The sequence below is a fragment of the Arachis hypogaea genome, chromosome 13 (genome assembly GCF_003086295.3).
Source record: "Arachis hypogaea cultivar Tifrunner chromosome 13, arahy.Tifrunner.gnm2.J5K5, whole genome shotgun sequence".
NCBI classification, from domain to species: Eukaryota; Viridiplantae; Streptophyta; class Magnoliopsida; order Fabales; family Fabaceae; genus Arachis; species Arachis hypogaea.
Genome location: NC_092048.1, coordinates 138,632,287 through 138,654,634, shown reverse-complemented (window position 1 = coordinate 138,654,634; position 22,348 = coordinate 138,632,287). Strand labels below are relative to the sequence as shown.

The window sequence follows — 22,348 nt, the reverse complement described above, 5'->3', positions numbered from 1 at the left end:
TTATTATTATATGCTCCATGAAAAGGGAATTGTAGTTGGTTTGATTTGATGAGTGTAATGAGCGCCAAAATGTCAATTTTGAGATGCTAATGCTGTAAAATGCAAGGCAAAAGAGAAGGGAAGGGGGTTGAAAATGACAAAAAGGAAAGGTGGTGTTGCTGCACAAGAAGATAGGAATGCGTGCAATCACCCATGGCAACAAAGCAAGCTCTCATTAATGCCTTTTCTTTCTTTCTTATTTAACATGATATATTTTTTACATATCGTGTGCCTTTTTCTTTTTCTATGTCTCTTTCCCTTTTCTTTGCTTCTACTCATCAATATCATTGTCTCCCAAGCCTCTTCCAACTCCAACATCGTTATGCTCTTTATTCATTCATTATGTAGTTTCACATATTATACCATTATTACCATGTACTTTACTACAGTGTGGTTAATAGGCGCTTTAACAAACCATAATACATGGATAAGTTAAAATTAGGTAATTAAAACGAACAAACATGTTAAGCCCAACTAATTTAACATTTTTATTATTATTGGAGAAACTGCCTAGATAGTTTGATTTAGTTGGTGCAAATGTGGGGAGCAACATGGAACTAACACTCATTTGTGGAATGAAAGTTTGAAGCGTCCCTCTAAAGATGTTGGTAGTAGTACGCCAATTGTGTTATGTGACATACGCTAATCAATAATCATTCTTGCTTCTTTTGTTTTTTTTGGTCATTCGAGTCATTCTTGCTAAAATGGACTAAAATTCTCTGCAACATCGTCCAAGATGGACCAAAAATCCAATTAGAAGTTTACGGGCAAGCTGTATCCATATGGGCTTAATGAGTTTATCAAGGTCCGTTCATGGAGAAAAGGGAGTGTGGGGCAACTTGCCCATTACTTTTGGACCAACAATTTGGGATTGGTGAGTAATGGTAATTAAGACTTTATTTGGATGAATGTTTATGAAAGGTCAGAACCGAATCGGTGATTATACCGGTTAGGTTATTGAGGTACTAAATTGTTGGTTTAACCGTGAATCACTAGTTAGAACCGACTAATTTGATTTTATGTAACTAAAAATAAAAAATAATTAAAAATTTAAAATTAAAATATAAAATACATATTTTGACTAATATTTTAAGAATATTTAACTATTATAAAATAATATGGAACAGAAACAATAAGTATTTTGTTAATTTTATTCTATCATAAATATTTAAATTTTATTTTTATATTAAAATAACTATTATTTTTAAATTTTAATAATTTATTAATTACTTTATATCTATTATACTATTATATACTACAAGTATTTATTGAAAAATAATATTAATAGATATTATATAATCATAGAAAGAAGAAATAAGTGAGTTTATGATTATTGTTAAATAAAAATAGAATCATGCTAGGGAGCCAATAGAATATTTATACAATGTGTACAATAGGCTATATGAGTTATCCAGAATAACCATTCGGGTAAACATGTCATCCCAAAAGCTGATACCATGTCATGATACCACTCATCCCAAAAGCTTTCGCTGATGAGAAAAGATAACACTAATGGTTATATCTCTAATACTAAATTGGACATTCCTAAACTTCCATTGTACACATTGTACAAATATTCCATTGGCTCCCTATACTTTCTCATAAAAATATAATTAATTTAAGAATAAGTGAGTTTATAACTAAAATTAAAATAAATTAAATAGAAGTAAACTATTTGATGAAAGATATCTACATATATTATAATTTGCATGTATATTAATAAGAGGAATAATAGTTTGGTGGTTATGAATAGTGTTTTTTTTATTGAGGAGTGGGATTCAAATCCCACCTCAAGCATTTTGAAAAAAATTTAAATTTCAAGTGGTTTAGTCAGATTGATCTTCATCAAATTTGACCGGTTCATTCTATATTTAACCGATTTGTATCGATTTTTTATTTTATACGGTCTAAGTATCGGGCCAAATCGGTATAAGTCTAATTCATCAGTTTTTTGGTCGAATCGACCGATTCAATCCAATTTTAATAACTATGATGAAAACAAAAATTTTGACTGATTTTTTTAATAAATTTTAAAAAAATAAAAATAATTTTATATTTAGATATTTTATGTAAAAATATATTTAATAATATATTTAAATATAATAATATAAAAATATTATTTATTTATTTATTATATTAAAAAATTTATTTTATTATTAAAAATTAAAAATCATAATTCTTTTAATAATTTAATAACCTTCAAACAAATTCTTAGTCAATTAGAGTTGATTTGAAAATTATTTGAATATAAAAAAAGAATAAATAGAATTTATTTCTATTTGAGATTTAATTTTATGATATAAAATGACTTTAACATATTAATAAAAAAAAATTCAATTTTTTAATTTGAAATAATTATTATATGAATTAAATTTTCTTCTTTTATAATTTTGTCTTCAACAAAAATAAGAAAGAAAACTAAATAGATATTAAACAAAATTAGAATAATTAATTATAAATAAGAATATTTTTTATATTTAATATATTGAGTTTGTTTAGTATAAAAATTAATTTTAAAATAAGATTTTTTGTTGTCTAATTTATAAATGAAAAAAAATTAATTTTTAAAAAATTTAAATTATTTGTTTTATTTGTTTTAAAATAAAAAAAATTTTCAATTCTTGAATAATTTTTAATTTATAGGTTTTCAAACAATAGTGAAGTAGCACCTCAGCAATGGTGAATTAGTCTTGACCAAAAAAAAAATCGTGAATTAGCGGCTCAGCAAGGAAGTAGAAAAAAGAAATTCAACTGGGGCACAGGTCTCTTGGGAATTGCAATAAGAACCCCGTCATAGGACCCATTGACCAAATAACAAGAAAGTGAGTGGGTTTTTGAGTTTTTCTTTCAACTTGCGAGAAATAGTACCAACAATCGGTGCCCTAGTTCCTCTTCCTCCTTGTTCCCCCATTCATCGCGGAGGGTGCAGATTGTCGAATACGCCCCCCAAGCCCTAAACTTTTCCGTGAATCAAGATGGGTAAGAAGAAGAAGAGGGTTGCGTCCAAGGTGTGGTGCTATTACTGCGATCGCGAATTCGACGACGAGAAGATCTTGGTGCAGCATCAGAAGGCCAAGCACTTCAAGTGCCATGTATGCCACAAGAAGCTCTCCACGGCCGGCGGTATGGCCATCCACGTCCTCCAGGTCCACAAGGAATCCGTCACCAAGTAATTTCCACTTTTTATTCTTCTCTGTCATTGTTTGATCTAGGTTCCGGTTCTGGATATTAGCGTTTTATTATATATTCGGTTTCCTTGATTGCTGTCTTGCTGATTCCAATTATACGAAACCACGAAAGTTTATTTAGTTTGTTGTTGCTCCGTTTTAAGAGTTGATAGAAATTTGGTTTAAAGATTTACACGTTTCTATGTATGAATCTGGCACTTGTTGAGATTCCCCTTTTAATCCGTGAGCATGATCAATTAGGGTGCCGAATGCGAAACCTGGTAGAGAGAGTACAGATATTGAGATATATGGAATGCAAGGGATTCCACCAGATGTCTTGGCTGCTCATTATGGAGAAGAAGGTAATATCTTGTCTAATGCCTAATTGTAGTGGTTAGAATGTTTGTTCCTGACTTCAAAATGGCTTAATCTTCTTTCTCATGTTCCTGTACGTATTGCAGACGATGATGTTCCATCAAAGGCAGCAAAGGTGGACATACCATCAACACAGCTTGTAGGTGGAATGGTGCCACCTCCTTTGGGTACAGGATATCCTCCTCGACCAGCGGTACCGCCAATGTATGTTTGTTACATTTTTTCGCGATTTTCATTATAATGTTAGTGTTCATATTCCTATTTCATTTGACATGTGGTGAATTCTTACTTTATTTCACTATTTAAACATATAATATAAGTGGCTTGAAATCTGCTAATAGCTGAATCCTTGCTGCAGGTATAATCCAGCCGTGCCTGTCCCCCCAAATGCTTGGGCTGTTCCACCTCGACCGGCTCAGCCATGGTATCCCCAACCTCCATCTGTTTCGATTCCACCACCTGCTCCTTACGCACAACAGCCATTATTCCCCGTGCAGAACGTGAGACCGCCACTGCCATCAACTGCTCCTTCTCCACTCCAAACTCAGGTTACTCCTCCTGGGATGCCTTCATCTACACCTTCTGTCCCTGTTTCGCAACCTTTGTTTCCTGTTATTACAACTCAAAGTTCAACATTTTCTCCTGCTCCTCTATCTTCAAGTGCTCCATCCATAAATCCAGTGATATCCTCAAGTGCCCCTGTTGATTCCCATTTGGGTGCCAACTCTGTTGTAAATGCTTATCAGGCAATAGGGATTCCAGGTGATCTCGCCTTGTCAATCCTTGAGTCATTTGTGATACGGTTAAACAAGCAGTCTCTGTTTCATGAATTGAAAATATAGTCCTGAACATCTGATATTTCTATGATCAGGTGGGACAGCAGGTAACTCACATTCCTATGCATCTGGTCCAAATACCAGTGGCCCTTCTATCGGACCTCCCCCGGTAATTGCAAACAAAGCTCCTGCGCCTCAGCCTGCTGCTAATGAAGTCTACTTAGTTTGGGATGATGAGGCAATGTCCATGGTCAGTTGTGGTCTTGAGAAATTTCTCTTTTTTTTTTCCCCATTGTTTTTTCATTAGATTGTATCTCTCTGTTTGTAATGTTATAATGCTTGGTTACTGTAGGAGGAAAGAAGAATGTCTCTGCCAAAATATCAGGTTCATGATGAAACTAGCCAGGTAAGTCATACTACCTCTGTAATAGATGGAGTTGCTTTCACATCTAACCAGATGAGTAGGCTTTATGCTTCCTTTATTCAGATTCAGTTGTTTACACATTATTTCTTCTTTACAGAGTAACACTCTGTATAAATGTCTAATCATCGTTCTTCTAAAAAGAATTTGAATGACTAAGTAAATATGATCCGTTTAGCCCTCCCTTTTTCTTCCAACCTGAATGGGTAATGCATGCTGTTTTATTTTTGAATGGCCACTCTGGTCTCTGGCTCCAAGCCATGCCTCCAAATTTTCTGGGCTTCAAAAGATTCAAGTAGGTACTCTACTGATTTATTTCGGTAGTTAATTATAATTCCAACATAATTTGTGAAGCTTGCTGCAAACAACCAACTTCATGATTCTGCATGCCAGCATTTTGTAGACAGTAAAAGAGTATGTATATATGATTTTTATTGGGTTTGGTATTTGCAAATGTTATTTTTTCTCCCTTTGTTCGATCCAAAAGTTTGGGGTTTTGGGTGGAACATCTTACCCAACAGATTTTTGCTCATTCGTAGCATCATTACAATTTATTTTATGGAACAAGTGAATTCAGACTTGGCCCAGGTCAGCTTCTTTCGCAGAGTTTGGATCTCTTGCATAGGACTGTGCTCTAAAATATTTGGTTTGATGTCGTCCTTTGTGGTCAGATTGTTAATTTGCTGATCATGATTCTCATGTTTATCTTTCAGATGAGCTCAATTGATGCAGCAATAGATAAGAGGATACTTGAAAGCAGGTTGGCTGGTCGCATGGCGTTCTAGATATGTCTTACCTATCCATGTACACCTGTCAAATTTCAACACCGATCAATTGGCGCTCACTCAGAACAGGTTTTTCCGAGCTTTGGACAAGGTGGGATCAACATTCCTTTATTTTAGTGGTCTAGTAAGTAACCTTGTTTTTGGTGCGATTCTTTGTCAAATTAAGGCAAATAGGCAGTGGACCTGACCGATGTATTGAATCAAAGGAGAAGGACCTTGAATGGTTTTCTGATGATAGTATTATTCGTAGGATATGTTTCAGAATTTATGATTATTAGTTCTTTCTTTTCCTATTTTTCTCTCTCTCTTTCTCAACGATTTGTAGTCATCCTTTAGGAAGCAGATGCTTGAGTACCATTTGATGTAACGTTTTCAGTTTTGGGGGAACAATAGCATTGTTTCTTTGTTCTTGAGTATATTCTTCATTACAGTTTGTTAATCTTGTTAGCTTTTGATTTTTATATAAAAGCAACAGCCAGGATGGGGAGAAAATGCGCAATGCAGGCTACCCGTAAAAGGTGCCATTGTATTGCATAATTCCAAAAGGGCCGCTCATACGCATTGATGGTCTGAGTCGGTGATATTTAATGAGAGGGATATGCAGAAATAGTTAGGTACACCTTACCAAACTTTTTGAAGCATACACGTCTACATGCACGGTTTAAACTTTTTAATGGTTTGAACTTGAACAGGTGATAGAAGTTGAGGTTTAAAGCTTTTCATTTAGAAAAATAAGGATTGAAGTTTTAAATATACTTGATGTATGATAGTATATTGCAGAAAAATACACCCTGGAAATGGGAAACTTTAACAACAGGCAATCAACATTTAGAATGTGAAAATGTGAAAGGACCAACAAAACAAGAAGCCAGAACAGAAAATCCTGTATTTATAATTAATTTATTTATTTTAGTTAATTAGCTGACTAAGGTAAAATGAATGTGGTGGTACTTGGTAGATAGGCTTTGTAGGAATTCAACACTAGATGGTATGTTATTGCTTTCTAAAAGTGGATCTATCTATATTCTCTCTATATCTATGTCTAATATAGACTCTCAAAATCCCAAAGGATTAAATGTCATCACATGGCATATGTTATTATAGCTTTCACGTGCAGTTGTACTATACAGAATAGTCAACGTTATGCTATTTCATTTGACCACTTAAACATTTTGCTACACCTTCAAGTTTTTGAGTCTTCAACTAGCAATTTGAAGCTGCCTCTATTTTGGAGTTTGCTACGCCCATCACATCGAAATCAAATAATACGGCTGGCTATGAGGCTAAATTCTCTTACGTCCTAAACTTCAATTAAGTTTGAATTTTATTATATAGTCCCCTAGTTCCTTCCATCATTTTCACCCTCATTCTTAACTCCGCGACAATAATTGAATACCAAAATATGAAGCGGGTGATTACATCAACACCACGATTTTAGATGCTCCTTTTTAACTTTTTACGAACAATTGAGTCCTGACTAGAGAAAGCACAAAAATACGAGTTACACAATATGGAAAGTATGTAACGACACCCAACTAATCATAGATTGGTTCAACGAGATAACGTCGTACTCCTTGGTTGGTTTTTTAATTTTAGATTAGGTTTTACTTTAGAAGGACTTTTCTTGATTTACAAATGAATCGAACTTTTGGAGTAGACCATTTTGTACATGTTTCTTTCAATTTTGTTCTTTTTTGGGCTGTGTTTATTGTTTTAATTTACACTGGCCCCACTTGAATTTTGTTTGATGATTTCTTGCTTCGTGAGTATAAAATCTACAAAAGTGGTGTGATGTTCAAGACTGGTCCCTGAGCATGCAAAAGTAATTTCTATTACTATACATTTATGAATGAGAAGCTGCAGGAATCTAATCTGATTTAATGATGGATGATATGTCAAATGTAATCTACATTACAATGTGCAACGTATGAAGTACATGCTTGTCGATTTAAGAGTTCATCCCCGAATATTAAATCCGAGAATGATGTATTATAATATTTATTCCCTGCTTGATAGTAGCTAGTAAAGTTTTTTTTTTTTTTATTGATTGTAAAAAGGTCATTTTTCGCAAATAATGATATGCAGAGAGTAGCTAACTAGAGACAAGGATTGCTTAGAGATTAGAGAGAAAGACAAGTAGGATATGTGGTATCCCCATTAAACTGTTATTATGAGGCATTTGCAGAAGAAACAAAAGAAGAAGCTGTAGTAATGATATATAAAATTGAGTGAGTAAGTCCAAGTTAAATTAAAAGAGATGAAATGGCAGATGAGAGTTGCAATAAATAGTGGGAGTAGAGAGGAGAGGGGAGAGGGTCCATATATGTAGATGTGCAGAGTGGAGAGGGAGTCATTAAATAAGTTCACATGGGTGTGGCTCTGAGTAACGAAAAAGACGTGGTTGGTGGTTCCGTGATCCACCGCGCTCCAAATAAATGCGGGTAGTTGGCCTTCTCCTAATTCCCACACTCCTCACTTATTACTTACTTATTATACCCTCTTTTAATTTAATCATTTTAGGACCACACTCATACATAAAACTCACTCACTTCAATTCACTACATACATACATACATACAATGGCTGCTTCTTGTTCCAAATCCCCCCCTCTTCCTTCTCGCCATTCTCCGCACTTCACTCCCGTGAGCATCATCATCTCATCTACTACTTATTCTTAGCTAATACATTATTACTCTTGTTTGATTTGATGAGTGTGTATCTGGTTTATGGCAGATTCAAGAAGAGCTTGAAGTGGATGAGTACAGTGAAGACAGAAGCAGAGCAACACCAACAACAGCAAGACTCACTCCTCAGAAGCACCCTCCCACGCCCATTGTCAACAAGAATAACAGCAAGTCCAACCACAAGAAGAAGAGGTCAGAATCCGACTCCTCACTCAACGCCGAAGATGCCTCCGTCTCCTGCAACAAGTGCAGGCCTCACTCCAGAGACAAAATCTTCGTGCTCCCCATATTGGATCACAACCACAACCACAATCACAAGCACCAACACTCTTCTCTCTTGGCCTCTCCCAATGGCATCTTCAAGTCCATTGTCTCCAAGCTCACACGCAAGAGCCCCATGTCCTCCTCCTCCGCCTCTTCCAGAGAAGACCAATGGAAGCTCGCAGTGGCCGAGCTCTCTCACAAGCTGGTCCAAGCCACAAGGAAGAGAGACGAGGCTCTCGTGGAAGCCTCCAGGCTCATGAAATCCATGGCCGAGTTGGAGAAGAAGCTCAACAAACTGGAGCTGTATTGCCACACCTTGAAATCGGGCCTGGAAGAGTGCAGCAGCAGCAGCAACAAGGTGGTGGTTGCTCAGAATCCACAGCAAGAGACAGTGATCCAACACTTCTTGGTGTCAGTCTCGGAAGCAAGGTCTTCAGTGAGGCTTCTGAGCCGCTCCCTGACTATGCAGCTTCGCCACATGGGGGGAGGAGGCAAGGTGTACGACAAGGTGTCCACGCTGCTGCAACCGTACGACATAAGAATCTCCTTCTCAAAGAACCCGAGAAGCCTGGTGGTGTACCTGGAGGCACTGCTGAACAGGGCATTCTACGAGGACTTCGAAACGGTGGGGTTCATGAAGAACGCGTGCAACCAGGTGCTGAACCCAGTGGAGAGGTGCGAGTCGAACATGGAGTCGTTCAAGATGGTACAGGGGCTGACATGGGAGGAGGTTCTGAGCAAAGGCACAAGGCACTTCAGCTCGGAATTCAGCAGGTTCTGCGACAGGAAGATGAGCGAGATAGTGGGGATGCTGGGCTGGAACAGAGCGTGGCCGGAGGGGTTGTTGCAGGCCTTCTTTGGCGCTTCAAAGAGCGTGTGGATGGTTCACCTTCTTGCCAACTCGGTGCACCCAAGCTTGTCCATACTCAGAGTGGACAGGGCTGCGAGGTTCGAGTCGTTATACATGGAAGACATGGCCGCTGACAAGTCTCACAGCCTCGTCCCCACATTGGTGAGGATAATGGTCGCCCCTGGTTTCTACGTGTACGGCAGTGCCGTCAAATGTAAGGTGCTTTGTAGGTACCTCACATCCACCCCTACCCCTTAATTACCTTTAACCCGCTTTCTAATTTTGTATATTATTAATTATTAATTTAGATTAGATGCCTTCTTTGGCTTTAATTAATGAATGAGTTGAGTAGGGTCAAAGGGGAATTTTTGGCTTTGGACTTGCTGTCAATTTTGTTTCATCAGATTCAGATTCTCATGAGTCCTAATCCTTCTCGATTGCCATCTGCCACGACCCGTAATTATAACTTGCTTATCTTTCCTCTTGTGATGTGAACTCACTTTCTTTTTGAATCTTACGCTTCTGTCGTTTTTTTCCCTTTTTTTTGATATTGAGTAATGCCATCTTATCTCAATGCCGTTGGGAAAAGGGCTGCTCAAATACAGAGCTGAAACAGTCCAAATTAGGCATGCTCATCATCACAATATTCATATGCTTACCTGCACATATTAATATTATTTGCAAATTGAAAAATCTAAAATAAAATGAAGCATTGAATAGAGTAAACGCTTGAAAATATTTTCTCTTCATCAAATTAACCAATGATGAGCTTAAATCGTGGTTAGCAAAATGACAAGATCTGGACTTACTACGAAAAAAGAACAACTGACATATACATAAGATGATGTTAGTTCCCTGTTTCAGCTGTTCAATAAGTTTTCATATAAATGTGAGTGGGCCATCATTCCTCCCTCTTTCTTTCCGAAGAAGTGGACCATCATTTCAAAATCACAATTATGAATATTAATTATCATAAACACGTAAGTGTGCTTAATTTCAATGGGTATCGATATTTCTTCTTGTTGATAAAATACCATTTGATTGTCATTACATCACAAAACACACCATCCAGGGACAGTTGGGAGGCTAAATTCAAATTATTAGACCAATTCTTATAGTGTGTTTTTAAAATATTATTTTTATATGTATAAATAATAAATTGATTTAAAATTAAAATTTGTATTAAAATTAATAGTTAAAATAAAATTAGTCTCACTTTAGAATAGTTAAAATAATATATAATTTAAATTGAATTAGCATTGGAGTAATAAATTTTATATTTAGTTACAAATTATGATTTATGTCATATGATTCTACAAATATTAATTTAGTATTTTATAAAATCTAAAATGAAATTGAAATAAAAGCTAACATTGGAGTTGCTATTTAAATTTAAAATATAAATATAAAATATCAACAAGATTACTCATTGATCTCATAAAATTCAATCTTTATACAAGACTTAATGAGTAAACACTAAACAATATAATGTCAATAAATTCATTATTGTTATAACGAAAATGACTTAGCTACTCCAACCACACTCCATAGAGGAAAAAAAGGTTTTATGGGCCTATTGTGTTTTCATAGATGGGATGGGTCTACAGCTTCTGAGTCCAACAAAAACAACCTAGTATGGGCTCATGTCTTGGGTTGGGCTTTGGTAAGAGTGAGTCATAGATATGAGTGTGAGAGTTTGTGGTCCTTTTGATTTCCATAATTAGGGCTTTAAAACAAAGAAAGGATCCATGTCCAAAAAAAAAACAAAGAAAGGATACAACGCCTTTGATTTGACCTCGCTAAATCCACTTTACTTTAGGCCTTCCTTTTAGGCAAATAAATCATCACACTCGTTTAATCAAAGATTATTTAATGCTTTATTACATAATGCAGTATGAGTATGGGATCGATCAACTTGCTTATGCTTTAATCAATTCTGTCCTTCAATTTAATAAAAAGGTGCATATCATTTAAAAGATCTTTGCCGGCACTCATCGTTTAAAACTTTACCTGATTTTGAGTAGAAACTAAAAACTAGTTCTTCATTTAAAACAATCACATAGGATAAATCATAAATGGATAAGTTGGTTCTTTGATTTTATTAATTAATTTTCAAATAATAGTCCACAGAAACGATTCAATTCAAGCGCACGAAAAAAAAGTCAACTAAAAAATTCGTTCGTTCGTTCGTTAATAATTATCTTATGAGACAAGTAAAGATGAGTGCTTTGATTTAGGACTCAATAATTACAAGTATGATTTAATGTTCCCTCCAACTCCGAATCTTTTGAAGTTCAGTGAGTTTTTGTTCATATATTATGTGACTAATCTCAAAATTATATTCTGCGAAACAATAGTTTTATTTTTTAATTTCTTTTCAAAGTTACCAAAATCATGCATGTTATGGTTTCTAATTTTCTCATATTTTTTATTATTGCCTTAAAATAAGTTAAAAGTTTACTTGAATCTGGTTTCGGTTATGCCACTGAAATCAAAGCATATCCTAAGATTGAATAAATACTTATTGAGATGCATACAAATTCCATAACATTAAACTGTAATTGTCCATATTTGTTTATAACATATCTATTAATGTCCAAAGTACCTTTTACTCTATGTGGATACAAAAACAATGAAAAGTGACATGAATTGAACCCTGTTTAGTGTTTGTGATCTGAAAGCAAAGACCTGAGGCAGTGTTGGACACGGTGATGTTTGGGGGATTTTTGGTCAAGCTTCACACACTACACACTTTTCTTCTTCTTTTATTTATTTATTATTTATTTTTTGTCAACCACTAAACTTGTCTCCATATTCAAAAGTAGTCAGTACTCAATACTTTAGTCAAATGATAGATATGTTCATCCCTTTTTTTTTCAATAATTTTTTGAATGTTTTAATTTAATAAAATAAATAAATATATTTTTAAATTAAATTAATAGTGCTAGGGAACCAATGGCCTAAGTGTACAATGTGTACAATGAGTTAAATCTTTGGTCTATAAATAAAATAAACATCACTTATACCAAGGATCGAATTCTTGACCTTTTGAATTTAGAACTCTAATACCATATTATGAACCCATTCATCCCAAAAGCGTAACTTGACAGGACAATGTAACATTAATGGTCATATTTCTAATACTTCATAAACTTCCATTGTACACATTGTACGCTTAAGTCATTGACTATATAGTATCCCTCTATTTACCAAGTCAAAAAAAATTGTCATAAATTTTAGCTGATCAATAAAATATTATATACATAAAATAAAATTTAAATCTCCAGTACTTATTTAAATGAACGAATGATTCAATCAATCTAAGTTGCTTTAAAAAAATTGTGAATTCTTAGTTTGGAGGGACCATTGCCTATTTTCTTCAAGTCATTGATACGGTATTGACTAGCCACTGCAATAATCCGAAGGTGCGGTCTTTTTTATATCTAAAAAAAGCTAGCTTTCTATACAAGGATTTAACCCACATATTCACAATAAATTTTACTTTAGGATAAATTATAGGAAGAATTTTAAATATTTTTAGAACATTCATATTTTAATAGTTTTAATAATTAATTTTAATTATAAAAATATATTCATTAAAATTAATAGTTAAAAAATTAGTAGAATATTAGTGTTTTAAAAATATTTGAATTTTTAAAAAAATTATATTTAACAAATTTCAGGTTAAATAATATTATACAAAATATATTTTGCTTTAAAAAATGTGATTTTTTTAATAAAAAATTTGATAACATTAGATACATGCTATTTTTGTCTTTTGTAAAATGTAACTTTGACTTCTCTAAGGACAGTTTATTAAAAAAAATGATAGAATTTAACAACAATTTATTTTTATATAGAATAAATATAACATACTAAAATAAAGGTTTAATTAGTAGTTATTAGTTACTATATTAATCTTATAGGTATTAGGTATATATTGATGTGCCAATGAAGATATGCATATCTGTTGATATAAATTAAAGTTGAGGAAAGAGGTGAAAAATGGTCCCTGTCCCTGGCAATAGGTTTCCTAATTCCTCTGATATATAGTATTAATTGATTATTATTGTACGGTAAAGAGTATGCTGGTTGGGCCATATCTAATAAGAATGACTCCCACTTGCATTGTCAAATGTCAAGAATTCAATCAAGTTGCATTGGTTCAATGTCTAAGAAGTTGATTAGTTCATTTAAATGAGTGTCAGAAATTCGAATTGTATATATATTTTGGAAAAGTATAGGTTATTAATATATTATTTGTCAACTTCTGTCAATTCTTGTTTATATTTGTATTTCATAAAAATGTGTTCGTAGATGTGTCTAATAATTAATATATTTTAAATACATATATAAAGAGATACATCCAAAAAATATATCTATAAAGACACTTCTATTAAACACAGTTATAAAAAAGACATTTTTATTAGACACATCTATGAACACACTTCCATAAAATACAATTATAAATAAGAGTTGGTAGAAGTTGACAGATATGCTGTTGGTAACGTAGCGGAACCGATATATTTTTGATCTGTAATTAATTAGTCTGTGTTTAGATTGTAGTTTGTAAACGAAAATTTGTGTAAAATTAATTTTATAAATTTGATTTTGATGAAAAATAAATTTATATTAACGTAATTTATGTTTAACAATTTTTATATCAAAATAGATTATAATAAAATAAATGTTATTTAAATTATACTATTCAAAATCACTTTTAAATAAAAAATAATTAAAAAAACATCAATCTAAATAATTTTTTATATTATTCTATCATTTTATTTTAGATATTTAAATAAATATTATTAATTTATTTTATAATAAAATTAATATTTATTTATTAAATTAAAATAACATATAAAAATTAACAAAATATATTTTAATACATAAAAATATTTAAAAAAGTATTATATATTTTATAATATCAAACAAAAAGAATGTATATTTAGCAATTTTTATATTAGTTAAGAGAGAAGTCCATTTAAGTGTTTAGTAGAATTCAAAGATATAGTAGAAAACAGAAAAAAAAAATATAAAGAATGCATGTCTCTTTCTTGGGATATATATTATCTCATGGTACATGAATACTTTCGAAAGTCTGAAAGGACAGCTATGGTTTAAATTTTTCCTCTATATATAAAACTAATATTGTAATAACTAGTTAATTCTATTAGATAGTGTAAAATTGCCACCTTATGCATGGTTTTATTTGATTAAGCTATGTAAGTTTAATTTGTTGGCTTATGCATGGTGTTGGGAATAATGGTAGTGGCTTTATTAATTTCTTCCAACATCTCAACTTTAGAAACACACCTTTAAGATGTGTCATTGATCAGTCTTTAATCTTGTTTTGCTTCTCTCTTTCAGGTTATGTAAAAAAAATTGCATATGATAAAGCTTATTGTATGTGTAATTAAATAGTCAACATGGTTTGGTATGCAAATAAATCACTAATGACTTTGGCTATAATAAACGTCCTTTTACATATATACACTATCATCGCAGCATAGACTTTGCTTTTTGCACCAACTTTAATTTAATTAGTTAGATAATAATCTAGTCTTTTGGTGATTCATTCATTCCATTATCCAAAGCCAAAAACAATTTAATTTATTATTTTTTTTTAGAAAACGCACTAAGACAAAGCTCTGAAGATATTTTGACTGTGTTGAACAATTTTCAAGTGTAAACTCTTCTTTGGCAAGAATATTTTTCCTAATCTTGATACCAAGTTAAAACACACTTTATTAGAAGAACGTTTGAAAAAAGTGACCTATCTTCCTAGATCCTTTATTTCTTCCTAGATAGTGTATGTTATATATATACTAACACTGATTTCATTCCTAAAATATAATTATGCCTATCTTTGCTTTTGATATATGATATTTGTGAAGTTTAGAATGAAAATAAATCTTAATATATCTGGCAATTATATACAGAAGAAGAATATGACTCTATTGGGACTTGGAAGGACACATTGATTTCCTCATTGCCATAATTATTAAGACACAACTTTTTCAGCTCATGTGACCTAATCAATAAAGCCACAAATAGAGTAGTGTTTTTAAAATTTTGGGTCTATTTCTTAAATTTCATAAATAATCCTTGTCCTTCGTAGTATTAAAAAGTTTTTAAGTATACGTATATATTGGTGTTTCAGTAATTTTTAACTGTTAATCTTAATTATATATATTATATATATTTTTTATAATTAATATTAACGGTTAAAAATCAATAAAATACTGATATATCAATACACTTAAAATTTTTTTCATAATATTAATTTTTACATAGTTACCTACCTATCTGACCCATCGGTCCAACTCCAATGCAACAAGTCAACAATAATAGTGTCTACACAAGAAGTTGAGTCTAACCCAAGAAAAATAAATTGCTTTCGACTGAAAACCTGTGAATATATTCTAAACCTGTTTTAATTGTGTAACTATAAATTAGTTTAAATAAGATAATATATATGATAAATTTGTTAAGTATTAGAAGGGATTATTTTGAAGATGTGGACTTATGATGGTCATTATTTTGGGTGCAAAGTAATTTTTTATATTAAAATACAACCATATATTTGACACTAAAAAATAAAGAACAAATGTATATGGAAATAGAACATGCATAATTGCACAAGAATACATATTTATTAAAAATATATAAAACAATACTTTTTAAAAAAAATTTGTGTCACAACTTGATCAAATTACATGGAGAAATATAATTACTATTCTAAATATTCGTTGTGCTCATTCCTAACGACAGTGTCATCGATCGAGACAAGAATAAGTTATTGTTTAAAATACCAGACATTCACATTCTAAATTTCGAAGCTATCCTTTAATCTATATACTAATCCAAGCTATACCTAATATAAATATATGATGACTTATTTTTTTCATGCATATAGTATTTTTGAACTAATATTAGGGATGGTAGTGGGACGGGTAGGGGCGGATTTTTGCCCTATTCGACTCCGTCCCGCCGTCCTGTTATATATATACTATCCGCTCCATCACTACCCGCAGGTAGTAAATTACAGAATCCGAACCCGTCCTTACGGATATCCGTCCCACCCCGACTCGCTTCTGTAAAAATTAAATATTTTAATTTTTATCTATTTATATATAAATTAAGACAAAAAATTAAAATTCATAGATAAATTAAAATACAAACATAAAATTCATACAATGTTATTAGCTAAAATAACTTGAAATAAAAAAAATATTGTTAGATCACTACAAATTTAACACCATAATAAAGAAATTACAATATTAGATATAAAATGATCTTCAACTCTTATTCTTGATCACTTTTAACATCTTCATCATCATTAAAAGTTTGCAAATCAAGATTTAAACCTGAAAATTAAAAGAGATAATTAACAAATTAATCGGTACTATGAAAAAAATTAACATAAATGAAGATTAATCAATATATCACCTTTACTTTTTAAATGTGTCCACAACCAACTTTGACCACACATCAAAACTTCAATTATATATTGTTTGAGCTTTGCAGGATGAGGAGAAATCACATGACCACTTGTACTAAAAGTAGATTCAGAAACAACAGTGGACACCGGAATAGCATATATATCCTTAGCTATTTTTGCAATAACTTTAAATTTTATCTGATTATTCTTCCACCATTTCAAAACATTAAAGTTATGATCATTTGAAGGATGAATTTCCTCCTCAAGATAATGATCAAATTCAACATTCACATATGAACTCCTTGTCATTTTTCTTCTTTTAAGATACACCATGTAATCATCACCCCTAAATAAATTTGCATTTCCACTTTCATTAAGTTCTTTTGTACCAACACCAACACCAACACCGCCATGTGATACATCAGAACTCATTTTTTGAGTGTATTCATTAACCAACTCATTACACAACTGATGAATTCTATCAACTTGCTTGGAGCATTCCGTTGGATCTGGATACATTTTTTCAAATTGAAACTTAATCCCAACCATCTTATACCTAGGGTCTAAAACAGCAGCAACACCCATAGTGCCATGAATTTCATCCCAATATTTTTCAAATTTCTTCTTCATGTTAGATGCCATATTAGCAATTAACGGATTATTAGTAGAAATTTTTTATCCATCCAATGACACTTTTATTTTACAAACCAAAGTAAAATAAGGATTAGCAGTCGAAAATTTAGACTCAAAACACAATTGAGTAACATCATAAAATAGAACACCATGAGCATATTTTGTTAACCAAGGAAACAGAACAGTTTGTGATTCTCTCCATAATTAAAACACCATGACAATTGTAAAATCAGAATAAAATCAAAATTCAGAATGCATAAGAATGATAAAAAAGCCAAAACAACTTCTGCCTGTAACTAATCAACAAAAAAGCCAAAACAACTTCAATTTTTCAAGCTTTATTCTAACTAAGTTAAAGAAGGTAATACACCAAACTCTGGAAGCTGTTCACATACACATTCCTCCAAAGTAATTGAGCTAAGATTATTGGATGAAGGATCTGAAATCCATCTTGGGAATGTGGAGTTAAGGTATCCATAAATCTCCAAAAGTTGCAAATTGTGATGAGGCTGAAGGAACTCAATGACATCAAAGTTAACATCAACATCAAACTAAGTGCATATTTTGTTAACCAAGGAAACAGAATAGTATGTAGTTTGTGATTTTCTCCATAATTAGAACACCATGACAATTGTAAAATCAGAATAAAATCAAAATCTAGAATGCATAAGAATGGTAAAGAAGTCAAAACAACTTCTGCATATAACTAATCAACAAAGAAGCCAAAACAACTTCAATTTTTCAAGCTTTATTCCAACTAAGTGCATATTTTGTTAACAAAGGAAACAGAACAGTTTGTGATTCAACCCAAACAAGCTGTTTTAACATATCAAATCATTCAAAAAGAAAAGAAAGGCTGAAAAATTCAAAAAACTCAGTTACAAACTTAGTTACAAACTCAAGAAACTACCCAAACAATCTGTTATCACCCAAAAACAAAAGAACTTCTTCTTTGTCAATTCTCATGATACATCCAAAATTACCCAGAGATTAAACATATCAAATCATTCAAAAAGAAAAGAAAGGCTGGGATAGGGGCAAGAACTGTACCGATGCTATGCGGGGAGAATCTGGTGAAGGTGGCGCGTTTCGGGACCATGAGAGGCGTAGACGATTGGACGAGGGTCGATTCCGATGCAGAGGAGGCACGGGGGTGGCTCGTCTAGTGCGCGACTTGGAGGTCGGAGGGAGCGCAGAGAATTTCAGACTGAGAGGCAGCGCGGAGGAGGAGCGATAGGCACAGGCGGCTTGAAGGAGATGCGGAAGAGATCGTAGAAGACGCGCTGCGGAGGAGTGGCAATGAGACGATTCGACGAGTTGCGAACTTGCGCTGGCAGAGACGAGTTGCGCGGAGGAGGAGCGACAGGCACAGGCGGCTTGAAGGAGACGCGGAACTGGAGCAGATTCGACGGCGGCACTGGGTTAAACTAAACCGAGGCGGCGATGCTATGGTCTTGGAGAAGAGTTGAGGAAGTGAGAACTGAGAAAGGGGTCGCTAACCCTAATTGAGTGAGTGACGGTGAGAACTAAAGTTATGAGAACTAAAAAGTTATATATATATATATATATATATATATATATATATATATATATATATATATATATATATGCACTCCGGGACAGGTAGGGGCGGGTTTAGCCTGAACCCGACCCCATTTCGCCCCGCTCATCAACCCGCCACGATTCAGACCCGCCCATTCCGAGTCGGGTTCAAATCCGTCCCGAATGGATAGGAGCAGGGCGGGTACGGGTATTGTTGCCATCCCTAACCAATATGCTATTTATTTATAGTATTTTAAAACAAAAAATACTTTATATATATATATATTAAAAATTAGTCACTAAATTTGTTATATTTATTATTTATATTTATATATGTTGATTTCAATATTGTTTTTTGTATATATATTATAGGAGTGACTCATTAATAACTATATTGTGTACATGTAGTATTACGAAAATTGTTATAAGAGGTATGTTAATAAAACCTTATTTATTCGGTTAGTGTTTAAATTTTCCCTAAAAACTGAAACACAATAATTGCAAATATTGATAGAAGCTAAGGCAAAGAAAATGGATGGGAGTGAAGTGAAAGAGCGTTGTAGACAAAGGGAATAAGATACATAGCCAGGCAGAACCAGATTCGTTGATTATGTGAATAGAAATCTTATGAAAGAAAAAATTGTGGAATATTAAAAGAGTGAAGCAGATCATATTGAAGATACGATTAAGACTGAATTGGTTGAAGAAATTGAACATGAAGAAGGCCTACCAAATTAAAGACAAACCTGCTCTATTCAACAATCTCATCATCCGTAACTAACATCACAGGACTTTTTGGAAAAAACAAAAAAAAAAAACAAAAAAAAACGTACTATATACTATATGATTACAGTATTAGACTTGTGAACTATGGGCATGAGCCACCTTTGTTTCCGATATATAGCATATCATATAAATCAAAATATGAATACTTTATTTAATTGTCGTGTCTAATATTTAAATATAATATTTATTGATATTTATTGATATACATATTTTTTATGTTTAATTGTATATAAATAAAAAATAAAAAATATTTTAAACACACTTAGATACATTTAATTTTAAATATTATTCTGCAGACAAATATATATATATAGAATGCAGTTGTAAATTATAAACAAAACACATATACGTTTCAAAATCTATTTGTTTCTGCGGCATAAATACAGAACATCCACGACATATATATAAAATATAAAATATTTTTTAATAATTATAATAAATATTTTATTAAAAATAAAATATAAATTAAATTTTTTATTTTTTTGTTTTTTAATTATATAAAATATTTTATTTTAATAAATAATATATATTATTTTAAACTAATTTCGATAATACATATTTTATATATATATATATATAATTTTTTAAGTGTATCAATTTATTAATATTTCAGTAATTTTTAATTGTTAGTTTTAATTATAAAAAATATATATAACATATATAATTAAAATTAACAGTTAAAATTTATTGAAATATTAATTTATCGATATATACTTAAAAACTTTTCATATATATATATATATATATATATATATATATATATATATATATATATATATGTCATGCATACCCTCATCCACATGGCCGACACAGCACCAACGCAAGAGGCAAACCAGCAATTTGACTGTTTAGTCCTTGTGCCTCTCTCCATCGGAAGAAAACTTCAAACTTTAAATAATGGTCCCCATGCAATCTTCCTTGTATTCCCGTCACAAGATCTTTATTTTCCATTCGCCGCTTGCTTTGGCCATCAATTCAACAATCAACATGCATCTTCATTATCACTTCTATATTAGAGTTAAGCATGACTTAGGTTTAGGTTGAAAATTTTTTATTTTTCAACATTTTTTATATATAAAATTGTTTCTAAAGTTTAATTTAATTTAAAATTATCTTTTTTATTTAAATTTTAAAATTTTGAACTAAATTATTCTTAATAAGAAATGTATAAAATAAAAAAATAAGAGAAAGAGAGTATTTGAAGTTGAGAGAGAGAAAGAAAACATAGTGAAAAAGAAAAAGGGAGAAGGGAAGAAGATGGGGAAGAGGAAGGTGGCAACGATGCCCACAAGAGAGGATAGACGTCACACGTCGCGTTGCTATTTTTGCTCCTGCGCCAATATTCGACGTCGATATCAGCAGATCAGTGAGGGAGGACATCGCGCACCGCATCGCCATTTCTACTCCTCTTCCTTACTCGCTCGCTGTTGCTCCTCGCGTACTTGCCGTTGTTCCGTAGGGTTTCGATTCGTTTTTTCTTTTGTAATTTTATTGATTTTTGATATTTGAAATACAGATTGTTGATTTTTTAGTACTAGTTTCTGCTTCTATTTATAGATCTTTGATATTTGTTTATTTGTCCATTGTTGTTGTTGCTAATGCTGTGATAAAAAAGAAAAAGAAGAAGCGAAATTGAGTATCTTGGTGAAGGTTTGTTGTCCGAAAGACGATTTTAAAACTAAGCTGAATCTTAAAGATAATTTCTTATGCAAAGAAAAGTTGAAGACGGAAAAATTTTTTTACTTATATCTTAGAGACTAAAATCGTACTTAACCCTCTATGTTATCTTCCCAATAATCTTGACCTTCTTCGGCTTGTTTGATCTCTCACTACAAGGAAATATGATTTTTGACATGCTCCAAAAGTGTTTCGAAAAGCTAAAAAAAGTGTGGCCATGCTTTCTGAACTACGGCCATATTTTTTAAAAAGTCACTTGTTCAACCGTGGCTAATTCTATATGGCCACGCTTTTTGGAATCAGTTGTCATGCTTACTTTCTGGCGGTGCGTTTTGGGTGAAAAAAATGTTACTGTTGGTGGTGACCAATTGCTATGATTTAAAAGTGTGTCTAGCAACAAATCTACTGCCACGTTTTTAAAAACGTGCCTTTATGTCAACTTATTGCCACACTTTTTTATTTATGTGTTTAGACAGAACCAATTGCCATGCTTTAAAAGTTTGACTTATATCTTTATCAAATTAAAAAAAAAATCCTAATACGAGCATTCATGTATATTCCAATGTACTACAAAAACTGTAAAAATAACTCGTAGTAATTGCATCAAAAACATCAATAGCCTTTTATTTCTTTCTTTTTGATAGTTAAGATTTCGAGGAAAAATCAAGTGAGAGAACATAAGATGAGAAAACACCATATACAAATCAAAATCTTAAGGTGTTAAGTTAATGTGTCTCTCATCTTATAAACTCCTTACTCTTCCTTGCTTTTTTTGATGTGGGACTAACTTCAACACTCCTTATACTTGCAACACTAATAATTTCCTAAGGCTTCTTGAATAACACGTTCAGATTCAGCATTCAATGCACTTGTGGCTTCATCCAGAATCAGAATTTTCGGATTCT

At 32.3% G+C, this 22,348-nt stretch overlaps 2 protein-coding genes across 3 annotated transcripts; both read left to right on the top strand.

Annotated features, from left to right (window-relative positions):
- Positions 1 to 2,706: 2,706 nt before the first annotated feature.
- Positions 2,707 to 6,002, top strand: LOC112792055 (protein SUPPRESSOR OF FRI 4). Of its 2 annotated transcripts, XM_025835139.3 has the most exons (7): positions 2,707 to 3,208; positions 3,468 to 3,568; positions 3,668 to 3,785; positions 3,940 to 4,343; positions 4,453 to 4,607; positions 4,710 to 4,763; positions 5,492 to 6,002. In XM_025835139.3, the coding sequence occupies exons 1-7, from the start codon at positions 3,015 to 3,017 to the stop codon at positions 5,561 to 5,563; spliced, it is 1,098 nt and encodes a 365-aa protein (XP_025690924.1). In that variant the 5' UTR covers positions 2,707 to 3,014; the 3' UTR covers positions 5,564 to 6,002. The 2 variants fall into 2 exon arrangements, with proteins under 2 accessions (XP_025690924.1, XP_025690923.1); XM_025835138.3 differs by having other exon boundaries at positions 2,732 to 3,208; positions 4,710 to 6,002.
- A 1,711-nt stretch (positions 6,003 to 7,713) lies between these two features.
- On the top strand, positions 7,714 to 9,726 carry LOC112792054 (IRK-interacting protein). Its single transcript, XM_025835136.3, has 2 exons — positions 7,714 to 8,205; positions 8,297 to 9,726. The coding sequence occupies exons 1-2, from the start codon at positions 7,999 to 8,001 to the stop codon at positions 9,617 to 9,619; spliced, it is 1,530 nt and encodes a 509-aa protein (XP_025690921.3). The 5' UTR covers positions 7,714 to 7,998; the 3' UTR covers positions 9,620 to 9,726.
- Positions 9,727 to 22,348: the final 12,622 nt, after the last annotated feature.

What these genes read in the sequence shown, in the direction of transcription:
- LOC112792054 (XM_025835136.3), top strand. Translation starts at nt 7,999, where the DNA reads ATGCGGGTAGTTGGCCTTCTCCTAATTCCCACACTCCTCACTTATTAC. An exon ending in ATTCTCCGCACTTCACTCCC is followed by an intron (nt 8,206 to 8,296) that starts GTGAGCATCATC and finishes GGTTTATGGCAG; the next exon opens with ATTCAAGAAGAGCTTGAAGT.
- LOC112792055 (XM_025835138.3), top strand. Translation starts at nt 3,015, where the DNA reads ATGGGTAAGAAGAAGAAGAGGGTTGCGTCCAAGGTGTGGTGCTATTAC. An exon ending in CACAAGGAATCCGTCACCAA is followed by an intron (nt 3,209 to 3,467) that starts GTAATTTCCACT and finishes ATGATCAATTAG; the next exon opens with GGTGCCGAATGCGAAACCTG. An exon ending in ATGATGAGGCAATGTCCATG is followed by an intron (nt 4,608 to 4,709) that starts GTCAGTTGTGGT and finishes TGGTTACTGTAG; the next exon opens with GAGGAAAGAAGAATGTCTCT.